Raw genomic sequence first — 12472 nt, forward strand, 5'->3', positions numbered from 1 at the left:
GGACGTCTCGTGCCCGTTGATTAGTACAGTTGTTGTAGCAGTTGAGAGTGTTCGAGGTCGGGACTGATCCAGAGTCACTGAGGCTAATCGCAGCAGTTGAGTGTTCTCTTCGGGCGGTGTATGGTCAGCCGAGCTGGTCCTGGGAGTCCATCCAAGATGGCGGCTCCCATTGGTCACACATGGCTGGGGGCGCACAAAATGGCGGCGCCCATCCATCGAACGTGGCGTTCGCAGGACAAGATGGCGGCGCCCGGGGGCCGCACGTGGCCCTGGAGTACGAAGATGGCGGCGCCCGCTGGCCGCATGGGGACAGTGGAGAGGTTTGTGGTGGCGGTCCGCATTCGCCGCCGGAGACCGCGGCGACCGCACGGGCCTGGCATACCACCACGAAGGGGTCCTTTTTACCGCATCCCTTGCAGGTGGATACGCGGGCCGGGCAGCGCTGCCGGGGGTGCTTGACCTGCCCGCAAAAGTAGCAGCGGGGGCCCCCAGGGTTGCCAGGCCGCCTTGCAGCACAAGCTTGTGGGGTGATAGGTGATGTCTCGGGGTCGGCCGCGGGGGGGGGGGTTCCACGCTTCCTAGGGGGCGGCCGCGTGGTCGGGAACGTAAGCGCGGGCGTTTCTGGAGGCCACATCCAGGAAACCTGCAAGGGCCCGTGCCTCCTTGAGGCCTAGGGTGTCTTTTTCCTGCAATCGCTGGCGGATTTGGGAGGACAGCATACCTGCCACGAAAGCGTCCCGGATCAAGAGTTCTGTGTGGTCGCTCGCCGAAACTTGCGGGCAGCTGCAGTTTCTCCCCAACACCAGCAGTGCACGGTAGAATTCTTCCAGCGATTCCCCAGGGATTTGTCGCCTCGTTGCTAGCAGATGTCGGGCGTAGACCTGGTTTACCAGGCGAATATAATGTCCTTTTAGCAGCTCCATTGCTGCATCGAAGTCTTTCGCGCCCTCGATGAGGGTGTAAATTTCCGGGCTCACCCTCGAGTGCAGGACTTGCATTTTCTGCTCTCCCGTGGGTGTGGTTTTGGCCATTCCGAGATATCCTTTAAAACACGCCAGCCAGTGCTTGAAGATTGCCGCTGAGTTCGCCGCATGGGGGCTGAGTTGCAGACACTCCGGCTTGATTCGGAGCTCCACCCTTTTAAATCTAGCTTATTAAATTGATGCACGATCAATGACCACTAAAGCGAGGTTGTAGTCCAACTGAAGGCTTTAATAAGCTAGATGTTTCCCCCAGCAGCTCAGGTACAGAATGAAGGCTGCTGGGGCGGCACGGGCTCTTATACCCCGCCTAGCAGGGCGGAGCTACCATACAGTTTGACCAATGGGAAACATAATATCTACCAATGCTGTTCCAGCATTACCAGGTACCGTAATACCTCTACACAGACTACCACATTGTGGTAAGCTGCATCTGGAGATTTTCCCCATTACAGAAAGAAGGTAAAAGCACCATCACATTGAGACTGCATCATGACCCTGTTATCCAGTAAAAACTGTGTCAATGAAAAATAGGCGAGATCGACTAGTTTGAATGCACCATGAACAAAGGGCAATAGAAATCAAACATTACACATGAAAGCTACAATTTCTGATCTGTATCGGTCAATGATGCCGAGAGTAATGGAACACGTTATCCAATTGATCAATGGGACTCTGTTCTCTCATTAAGAAAGTGTTATTGACAGCAGCAATATTTACCAAAAGACGCTCTTACCAAACAAAGGTGTGCTTTAATGATTGGACCATTTGCCAGGTGCTTGTTAAGGCCTCCCATTGGGAAAGACAAGAAGTGCTCGGAGACTTGTGCTGTTTTGCAAATGCTTCACCTAGCAACAGTTTCCAGTGATTCCTGATCACCAATGATGTAATGGTGATTTGACACAAACCTCCAGCGCTGTCTCTAGGGCGTCGTTTTTGAAAACACCAAATTGCTCCACCCCCTTTCTTTAAAAAAAAAAATTCGAGTACCCAATTAATTATTTTCCAATTAAGGGGCAATTTAGCGTGGCCAATCCACCTACCCTGCACATCTTTGGGTTGTGGGGGAGAAACCCACGCAGACACGGGGAGAATGTGCAAACTCCACACGGACAGTGACCCAGAGCCGGGATCGATCCTGGGACCTCGGCGCCGTGAGGCAGCTGTGCTAACCACTGTGCCGCCGTGCTGCCCCTCCACCCCCTTTCTTGAAGGCGGTGACTCATGTGGTCCTGCAGCTGTGTCTCTGAAAACCCTCCGTCACATTTACTAAAAGAATGTCCAGGCATCAGAAAAGGTGCAAAACAAGATTCACGAGGATATTACAAGAACATAAAAAGGTTATAATCATCAGGAAAGAGGAGGGCTAGAAAAGACCGCGGGGTTTGACATTGTGGAGAGTTTTGGTATGTCGAGACATTCTGGGGTCTACCCTGTGGGGAGACCGGAGATATGGGTCAAAAGCACAACACAGTCACTCATAAATCTAATGGAGAATTCAGAAGAAATGTCTTTCACCCAGGGAGTGGGGAGAATGTGGAACTCGCTCCCAGAGGGAATGGGGGAGAATGTGGGACTCGCCCTCACGGGCAGTGGGGGAGAATGTGGGACTCGCTCCCAGAGGGAGTGGGGGAGAATGTGGAACTCGCTCCCACAGGGAGTGGGGGAGAATGTGGAACTCGCTCCCATGGGGAGTGGGGAGAATGTGGGACTTGCTCCCAGAGGGAATGGGGGAGAATGTGGAACTCGGTCCCAGAGGGAGTGGGGGAGAATGTGGCACTCGCTCCCATGGGGAGTGGGGAGAATGTGGGACTTGCTCCCAGAGGGAATGGGGGAGAATGTGGGTCTCACTCCCAGATGGAGTGGCTGAGTTGAACAGTATTATTAGATTAAAGAGAAGCTGGTTGAACATGAAGGAGAATGGAATAGTAGAATATGGTGATTGGGCAAAATATGTTGGGAGGTGGCTAATGTGCAACCTGCACAGCACAGTACAGCTGGGCAGAATGGCCTGTAAATGTGGATTAAGGAGTAGAAGTTATATTTTGAATAACAAAGTGGGTCGAGGTTTAATTCAGCAACTAAAAATGGTCATCGGAGCAATTTTGGTTTCTTTACAAATACCACCACCTATTGACGGAAGGTAGTATGACAGACAGTCAGTTTTCCCATCTCATTTTAAAAGTGAATTAAATTGTAAGAGATTACAAGATAATACATTTTACAAAATAATGTTCCGACAAGTTTGTTTCGAGTGAATTTATGTAAAAAGAGTTCATTCAATTAACTGCCCTGGAGCTAAAACGTCCGCCCTTTCCAACAAACCTCAGAGTAACAAGGCCGACTGCTGGACTCTGCTCCCGCCCCAAGGCCAGTGAGATGGGATGAACTGGGAATCCCCACAAAGTCACCCTCCGGAATGTTGGTGCATCCTCAGTAGGAATAGGCCCAATGGTCCTCCTCCCGGAACGAGAGGCTTGTCCCATGAGGAGGGAGCGAGTAGAATGAGCCTCTGGATTTGGAAGAATGAGGTGTAATCTCACTTAAAAAGTTGAAAATTCTGAAAGAGGACTTGACAGAGGAGGCGCTAGGGAACGAGATCACAATGACCAGGAAATGGATCAAGGCGAGGGGAAATTTCTTCACTCGAGGATTGAGAGTCTTTGAAATTCTCAGATAGGTCCTGGAATTCTAGGATAGTTCTTTGGACACTATGGAAATTGGATGGAAAGTGACGTGGAGTAGAAGATCTTCAGCCATGATGAGACTGTCACTATCACAATATCTTCTTTAAAACATTTTTTTAGAGTATCCAATTCTTTTTTTTCCCAACCAAGGACCAATTTAGCGTGCCCAATTCACCTACGCTGTACATCTTTGGGGCTGTGGGGGTGAGACCCACACAGACACGGGGAGACACTATCAACTAGGGTTCAAACAATACAAAGGGAACTGAGGGAGAAAAATTTGTGCAGTGTGTCCAAGAAATGTTTGTTTCAACCATTTAGTGACAACCCCAATGAACGGGAGGAGATGCAATTCCAGACCTAGTCTTGGGGAACGAAGAAGGTAAGTGGGTGAAGTGACCGTTAGCGACCATATCGGGGAAGTGATCACAATTCAGTGAGATTCAGTACCACCATGGAAAAGGACAGAGATAAAGCAGCAGTAAAAACTTTGAACTGGGGGAAAGCAAATTTAGCAGAACGAGAAGGGGCTTGGCTGAAGTGGACTGGAGGATACATCTGTGGAAAACTAGTGGGAAGTACTAAAAAGAGATCCTAAATGTTCAAAGTACTCATGTTCCCTCTAAATAAAGCGATACTGCCAAATCTAGACCCCCCCTGGTTGTCTCGAGGAATACAGGGAAGATCAAACTGAAAACAAGTGTGTCCTATAGGTAGCCTAAACGAGTATAGGAAGTGCAGGACAAAGTCAAGAAGGAAATAAGGAGATCAAAGAGAGGGCGTGAAAAAAGATTAGCAAACAAAGTTAAAGAAAACCAAAGATGTTTTGCCAATATATTAAGGAAAATGTGGGGCCTATCAGAGATAAAGAAGGGAACTTGCGTGTAGATGCAGGGGCTGTGGGAGGGGTTTAAATTAATATTATGTCTCTGTGTTTTCAAAGGAAATGGATAATGCAGATATAGTCGTCCAGGAGGAACACTGAGCTGCTAGATGGGATAATCATAAAGAAAGAGGAAGCACTCGAATGATTGAAATCCTTGGAAGTTGCTAAGTTGCCAGGACCAGATGGATTGTTTCCAAGGCTTCTGAAGGTCCAGGGAGAAGATAGCAGATGCTCGGAGGATGATTTTCCAATCCTCACTAGACACAGGGGAGGTACCAGAGGACTGGCGAAATGCAAACATGGTTCCATTATTTAAAAAAGGGATCGAGAGGCAGCACGGTGGCACAGTGGGGCGTTAGACGGCAGTGCTTTTGATGGCGGCGCGGGGGCGCTAGACGGCGGGGGCGCTAGACGGCGGGGGTGGTGTATTAGATAGCGGGGTATTAGTGCTACGGGACTCTGTTCCCATTTGGTTAGGTCGGACCCTGCATCTCATTAACTCCCTGGAAAACACTTCCTGATTTGAGGCACCATCAGATCTTCCGGGCACCTCCTCTGCTCCAATGAGAACAATCTGGGTCACCAGCTGGGTCCAGATAATTGCTTGATACCATTTTAATAAATCTCCTCTCCACCGTTTCCAAGGCCTTGACAACCTCCCTAAAAGAATGAGATGCCCAGAATTGGCCACAATTGTCCTGCGCGGCCTGTTTAATGTGTGCAGTCTGCCCCTCCATTCAGAAATCCACATCTCCCATATGCCAAAGCCCCTCAATTTGTCCTGCCACCTTTGAAAGGGTTGGTACCCACCCACTCCCACATCTCCTGACCCCGGTCAACTCGGGAAAGCACTGTGCTGGATACGTGCGACGTCACACAAGCGCCAACTACCTCGGTTTTCAAGAGAAAGAACAAAAGGATCGCTCCCCCTCCCCCAACCCAAACAGGAGCCCCACTTCCAGTGCCGGGGGCAGTGCCCGGCCAGGACTCTCTCCCGCCGTTGCCAGGTCGCAATGTTAATGTTTGGTAATGGAGTTCCCCCTGGTCTTTCATGGCGGGAACCTCATTACGTCATTGGCAGGAGGGCAGCGGCAAACTGAACGGGAACTCCAGCTGGAGTAATAGTTGTTGAGGACTCCCGCTGGATTCTCCGCCCCCACTGGCCTTCCTGCCTGCCGGAAATTGGCAGCAGGGAATCCCAGACATTGCCTTCCTCACTCTCCCTGCCAAAATGGATCGATTCCCATTCCTCGGCATTAATGAGCCCCTCCCATTTCACCAATCTCTTTCGGTCCCTCTGACGTCCGGTATTTTCCTTCTCATTCTTTACAATTCCAGGTTTCACAACATCTGCAAACATTGAAATTGCGTACCCAAGTGCAGATTATTAATCTACAGCAACACTGGCCCCTGGAGGTCATCGCTGTATACTGCAGTCCCTCCAGTGTGAAAAGCAACCTTTCCCCTGAAGTGAATCCGGGGGGTGGGATTCTCTCAGCCCGGGGAAGGGCCGGAGAAACCCCGCAACCTGTGCGAATCGTAGCGCGCCGCCCCGATGCCGGCACGCGATTCTCCGCTCGGCGCGGCGCCTCGAGGCCAGCCCGACGATTCTCGGCCCATCCCGCCATAAAAACGGCGAGTCCCGCCGGCGCCGTCCACACCTGCTCTCAGCCGGCGGGAACCCGACGTGGGAGGGTGGCCCGCGATCGGGGCCCACTGTTGGCTGGCGGCCCCTGTAGCCCTGCGCCTTGTTGCGTCGGGGCCGGCGTGTTGTAGGAAGCCACTGCGCATGCGCGAATCCCGGGCGCCCAGTTGACGCCGGGATCAGCAGCTGGAGCAGCGTGGACCGCTCGGGGCCAGAATTGCTGATCCTGAGGCCATGTTGTCGACGTCGTTTCCGACAGTGTCAACACTCAGCCTCAGGATCAGAGAATCCCGCCCCCGATTCTCGGCACTGGGATTATCGGTCCTGCTGCTGGGAATGGGAGATTCGGCTCAGTGCCAAATTCTCCGTCCTCACCAGCAGCGAGGCGGACTCAGGATTTCTGTCCTTTACCAATTACATAATCAGGAAGCCCCTGCCCCTTTTAATCCAGTGGGCTTCGATTTTACTGACAAGCCTATCATGTTATAATTTATCAAATGTCTTTTCAGAGTCAATATTGACATCATCTGCTCCACTTCCATCAACTCTCCCGTGTTTCAAAGATTTCAATCAAGTTCGGAAAACAGGATTTGACATCAACAGATCTGAGCTGGCTTTCAGCTATTTTAAAATACATTTAGAGAACCCAATTCTTTTTTTTCACAATGAAGGGGCAATTTAGCGTGGCCAGTCACCTAGCCTGCACATCTTTGTGTTGTGGGGGCGAGACCCACGCAAACACGGGGAGAATGTGCAAACTCCACACAGACAGTGACCCGGGGCCGGGATCGAACCCGGGTCCTCGGTGCAGTGAGGCAGCAGTGCTAACCATTTTTCCAATTACATGTTGATTTTGTCTCTAAATGTTTCCCCACTGGTGACACGAAGGTCATCGCCTTCCCCTTTTTTGAACAGGGATGTAACATTTGCAATCTTTCAGTCCCCCGGAGCGGCTCCCGTATCGAAGGAAGGATTGACTCATTGTGGTCAGAATGTCCACAGTTACCATCCTAACTGCCCTCAGCATTCAGGATGCCTTCCATCCGCACCAGATGGCTTTTCTACTTGGGAGTGCTGCTGCCATTTTTAGAACTTCTTCGAATTATTTTTTCCCCGGTTCCATTTCTCTATTACCTTCTCCTTTACTGTAACATTGGCAGCATACTCACCTTTGGCGCCAGAAATGGAAAGTACTAATTTAATACCTCAGCTAGGCTTTCGGCCTCCTCACGTTCTCCTTTTCCGTCCCTAATTAGCCCCAATTCCTTGTGATTATGGTTTTGCGATCAGCATGTTTATTAAGAGACTTGTGACTGCTAATCTAGTCTCACATTCGCCTGTTCCTTCACCTCTTCTTTCTGTTGCCTCCTGTACTTTCTGCAGTTTGGTTCTCTACTGGGTTATATATCTGACATCGATCATTCTCCCAGCATACATTGCTTTTTAGGCTAAAGGCGGAGACAGCTGATTCGGGATTAGGGATTCTAATTGCCCTTCAAACGGAGTAGCTTGCCAAGCCATTTCAGAGATCAGTTAAGAGTCAACTACATCGCTGTGGATATGAGGTCGTATGTAGGCCAGACCGGGTAAGGACAGCAGATTTCCTCCCCTGAAGAACATTAGTGAACCCACTGGGTTTTAAATGACAATCGACAATGGTTTAATGGCACCATTAAGACGACTAGCTTTCAGTTAATGAATTAACTGAATTACATTTAAATCCCACAGTTGCCGTGGTGGGATTTGAACCTGCCCCAGGGCTATAGCCTGGTCTCTGGATTACTAGTCCTGTGACGTCACACGGGGCCACCTTTTCACATCACCCTGCAGCGATCACGGAGCTGCATTCTGTGCAGCCTCACGATTCGCTCTCTTCACAGTGTAGCTCAAACCATCTGCTTGTTGTGTTGTGTAATTTGGAACAACACAAGCTGCCATTTGATGCAGTTTTTAGTAAAAGATGCTCCAGACTTTGAAGTGAGTTCAATGTGTTTTATTGAACTATTAGCACAGTTCTCAATGAGTTCGACTCTCTGCTAATCTAAATGTAGTAACTCAGTCCAACTGAACCAGCCTTGCCCTAAGCCACGTGCTGGGGTGTGATGCTGAGGATACACCCTGGGCGGAATTCTCCCCCCACCACGCCGGATGGGAGAATCGCCGGGTGCCGCTCGAGTCCCGCCACGCCGCCCCGGCACGCGATTCTCCCACCCCCCCCCCCAAGCTGGCGCGGCGAGAATCACGGCTGGCCGCTGGGAGAATTGCCGCTCGTTTGTAACAGGCGAGCAGCGACTCTCCGGCCTGCCCAACACAACACGTTCCCGTCGGCACCGTGCACACCTGGTCGCTGCCGGCGGGAACAGCGCGGGAACGCTGGGGGGGCCACCTGTGGGGGGGGGGGGGCTCTAAAGGGGTCTGGCGATCGGTGCCCACCGATCAGCGAGCCGGCCTCTCTGAAGGAGGACCTCCTTTCCTCCGCCGCCCCACAAGATCCATCCGACATCTTCTTGCGGGGCGGCCGCAGGGCGCATGCGCGGGTGACATCGTTTACATGGTGCCGTCCGCTTCATTTACGTGGTGCTGCTTTTACGCGGTGCCAAGGCACGTAAATGACGCAGCGCCGCTCCTAGCCCCCCGGGGGCGGGAGAATAGGGGGCTGGGAGCGGCCTCCAAAGCCGGAGTGAAACTCTCCGGTTTTCACTCCGGCGTCGGGACTTAGTCTCCCGATGGGAGAATTGCGCCCGGTGTCTCACTCTTTAGGTGTTGGTCTGTGGAAAGAGGCGGGGTGTGAGTGCCTCATCCCCTTTATAGTGAGATACCACCCCTGAGTGTCCTGACTGCTCATTGGTCGTGTCCTAATCCATGTGTTCATTAGCTGCATGTTTGCATATCGTGACAATGCTCACGTCTGGACTCGGAAAGTCAACTCTTACCTGCACAGCCTGGCGGTCAGGGAGGCTACTGTAGACCGATATCTGAGGTACTTGCTGACGTCCGCTGCTGTTGGCACTGGTGGTGGTTGGGATCTGTTCATTCTCCATGCTGGCACCAAGGGCAAGACCCACTCAGCACACAAAGCGGTTCAATTCGTCACGTTCCCGCTGCACCTGAAACAAAGGAAAAACTCATAAAGGAAAGGATTCTCCCGGTGGCAAAGATTTGCAAAAAGCTGTCACATCTCTCAGCGAGAGAAGGGAGATCTCCCAGCTTTCTGCTTTGCTCTCGTTACATAAAATCTGATGTCTCTGACGGGAGGAAAACCAAGAAGCAACTGGAATCTCCGGATGAAGCAGGAATCAGTGAGTGAATCACTCTGGCTGATATCACATTAAACAATCTGCCAAAGGAACTCACCTCGCTCAGCTCATACACGGCTTTCCGAGAGCTGGTGAATCTTTCCACAAAACTCAAGCAGGCTGCAAGATTCAGTCCGATTGACAATTTGGTTGTGAACGTGCTGCAATGACGCGTGTTGCCAGTTGATGGCAGTGTGCACTGCAATTCGTCTAAAGTCACAACAGGGTATTCTGGAAAAGGCATCATTGGCCCTCCAGGAGTGGCGTAATAAACCCACTAGGGCAGCTTTTCACCAATCGTCTCCAAGCTAACTATTTCCGAATATTTATGCACCAAGCTAATCGTTTTCCATTCTTTAGTTTGTGAGAATCCAAAAAAACTCAATCAATCCAGGTCTGGGTGACAGCATCATTGTCGAATAACAACCTCGAGTTAATAATAACCTCATGCACTAGAATTCACCCCTCATGTGACTGCCTGCTGTGATGGGGCAACACCAAGGGGCCACAATTAAACCCCTTTTGTTGATAATTCTCCCACATTTTAAAAAAAACTGTCCCTTTTTTCTCACAGGATTATCTTAACCGAGATAATCGACAGGAGGTGTTAAAGCCTTCATGAAATCATCACATGGTGACAGCACATTCTAATCCCAGACCCCTGACAAAATAAAACGTACTGCTGCAGTCAGTGGGCCCGTGACGCTGCTCCTCCACGTTTCAGAAGAGAAAGTTACGGCCTTTTGAGTCAGGGTTTGGGACCTTCCCGTCCAGTTGTAACGTCAGCTGGGATGGGAACAGTAGGTTCAATCCCACTCCAGAGACAAGTGTATAACGCAGCACTGCGGGAGTGCTGAATCAGCGGAGGTGCTGTCTTTCAGGGGGAGACATTAGTCCGAGACCCTGGGTACTTCCCCAGGTGGATGTAAAAGATGCCACGGCGACTAATTCCAAGAAAAACAAGAGGGGTTGGTCCCCAGTGTCCTGCCCAACATTTACCCCTCTATTAACATCTGTTCACATTGCTGTTTGTGGGAGCTTGCTGATTGTTGGGAGGCTGCAGTATTTCCTACATCATAACAGTGATTACATTCATTTAAAAATGTGCTTTGATGGGTGTTAAAGGGCTTTGAGAAGTGGTGAAAGATATGATGAGGGGGTTACCTGACCCTGAACCATGGAAGCAATGATACCATCTTACATCCGAGCATCTGATTATTGGCCGTTGCGATTATAGAGTCAGAGAGTCAGATGTTTACAGCACAGAAACAGGCCCTTCGGCCCAGCTGGTCCATGCCGCCCAGTTTCTATCACGAAGCTTGTCCCACTTGCCCGCATTTGGTCCCTATCCCTCTATACCCACCCTGCCCATGTAACCGTCTAAATGCTTTTTAAAAGTCAAAATTGTACCCCCCTCTCCCACTGCCTCTGGGCAGCTCGTTCCAGACACTCACCACCCTCTGTGAGAAAGATTTGACTCTCTGGACCCTTTTGTATCTCTCCCCTCCCACCTTAAACCTATGCCCTTTCGTTTTAGACTCCCCTACCTTTGGGAAAAGAGGTTGACCTTATTTATACCCCTCATTATTTTATAGACCTCCGCCGCTCAGTCTGGTGTCAATTCACAAAACGAGTTTGCCATCTTGTGCCTTTAACCTTTTTCAATTATTTTACCCTTTTAAAAGCGGTTCGGATTTGTGCTTCCAGCAGCTTTTATGGGCGAGAACTCCACATTGTAAAAACAAATCGGCATAAAAATAAAATCCTTTGAAACTGATGCTGATTTTAAGCTAATGCTCGCTCGTTAGGGGTAGTAGCTTTTCCCAATTTATCATGTCAAAGCTCCTCCTGGTTCTAAACGTCACAAATCGGCTCTCCGCAAATCCTGCTTTGTTCTAATTGAGAGAGAGACCCAGGTTTAGGACCCATTGCCGGATGATAGGTTTTCTTAAATCGCCATAAACAATCTCATCAGAATCGACATCCTTCCTGAACTGAGGCACCCACAACGGACACTTTTCTAACTGCCGGCTCGTGTGTGGGGATATCAGGAAGGAGGGTGGGGAGCTCAATCATTTATTGGGACACCGCAGAAGTAGGGAAGGCTATAAGCATGGTTCGATACGCCAGTCAAAAGGTCACAAGGTAAAAGTGGGGTTAAATCTTCAAGGCTTATTGCAGCCGAGAAAAATTCCTAAGTACACAATAGTGACACGAAATGTCTTCAAAGCTGGGGGCGGGGGAGGATAAAAGAGCTCTGTTTAGTGGAAGTAGGTGCAGGAAATGATTTGTCATCTGGGCGCCCCAGTCCATTTGTTAGTTCACACAGACACAGCTGTTTTATTACACAAAGTGCAGCAATAACCGACATTAACAGCCCCCCCACCCCCACAAGACCAAGGCTGCAGCACCTTTCCTGGCCATTCTTATCAACTTGTCTTTTGGATGCTGAAGCAGAGCCATAAAACTTAATTATAGACATCATTATAGACCCATTCTGTGTGGTGACACTGAGGGTTCCGGCCCCACATAACAGGCAGCCAGGACACCGGGATTTACCGCGGATCTCCCCCAAATCTCCAGGATGCTTTACAGGAGGGGTAAAAGAGGATAGTTGGGCGGGATTCTCCAGCTGTGTCTGCCCGGTGACCGGAGAATCCCGTTCTTGCAGCGGCCGGGGTGCGTCCAGTGCGTCCAGCCCACAGTGCGTACAATCCAGTGAGGAATGATCAAAATACAGGCCACTAAGGATTGGTTGTGTGTAGTGTTTTACGACTATGGAGTATCTGCGTGGGTTTCCTCCGGGCGCTCCGCTTTCCCCCGCGCACCCCGTGGAGTTTCCTCCCACAGTCCAAATATGTGCAGGTTAGGTGGGGTTACTGGGATAGTGGGGGAGTGGGCCTGGGTAAGGTGCTCTTTCAGAGAATCGGTGCCAATTCTATAGGCCCAATGGCCTCCTTCTGCATTGTTGCGATTCT

The 12472-nt window shown here is 50.5% G+C and overlaps 1 protein-coding gene across 6 annotated transcripts in view; it reads right to left on the reverse strand.

The window, feature by feature from the left end:
• Positions 1-12472, reverse strand: part of LOC140392522 (polyhomeotic-like protein 2) — a 289127-nt gene that overhangs the window by 121432 nt on the left and 155223 nt on the right. For all 6 annotated transcript variants that reach the window (XM_072477780.1, XM_072477778.1, XM_072477779.1 and 3 more), the window contains one exon: positions 9132-9305. In XM_072477780.1, the coding sequence (XP_072333881.1) occupies positions 9132-9239 (108 nt within the window). In that variant the 5' untranslated portion in view covers positions 9240-9305. The remainder of the gene's footprint in view (positions 1-9131; positions 9306-12472) is intronic.

Source organism: Scyliorhinus torazame, chromosome 16, assembly GCF_047496885.1.
Source record: "Scyliorhinus torazame isolate Kashiwa2021f chromosome 16, sScyTor2.1, whole genome shotgun sequence".
Taxonomy (NCBI): Eukaryota; Metazoa; Chordata; class Chondrichthyes; order Carcharhiniformes; family Scyliorhinidae; genus Scyliorhinus; species Scyliorhinus torazame.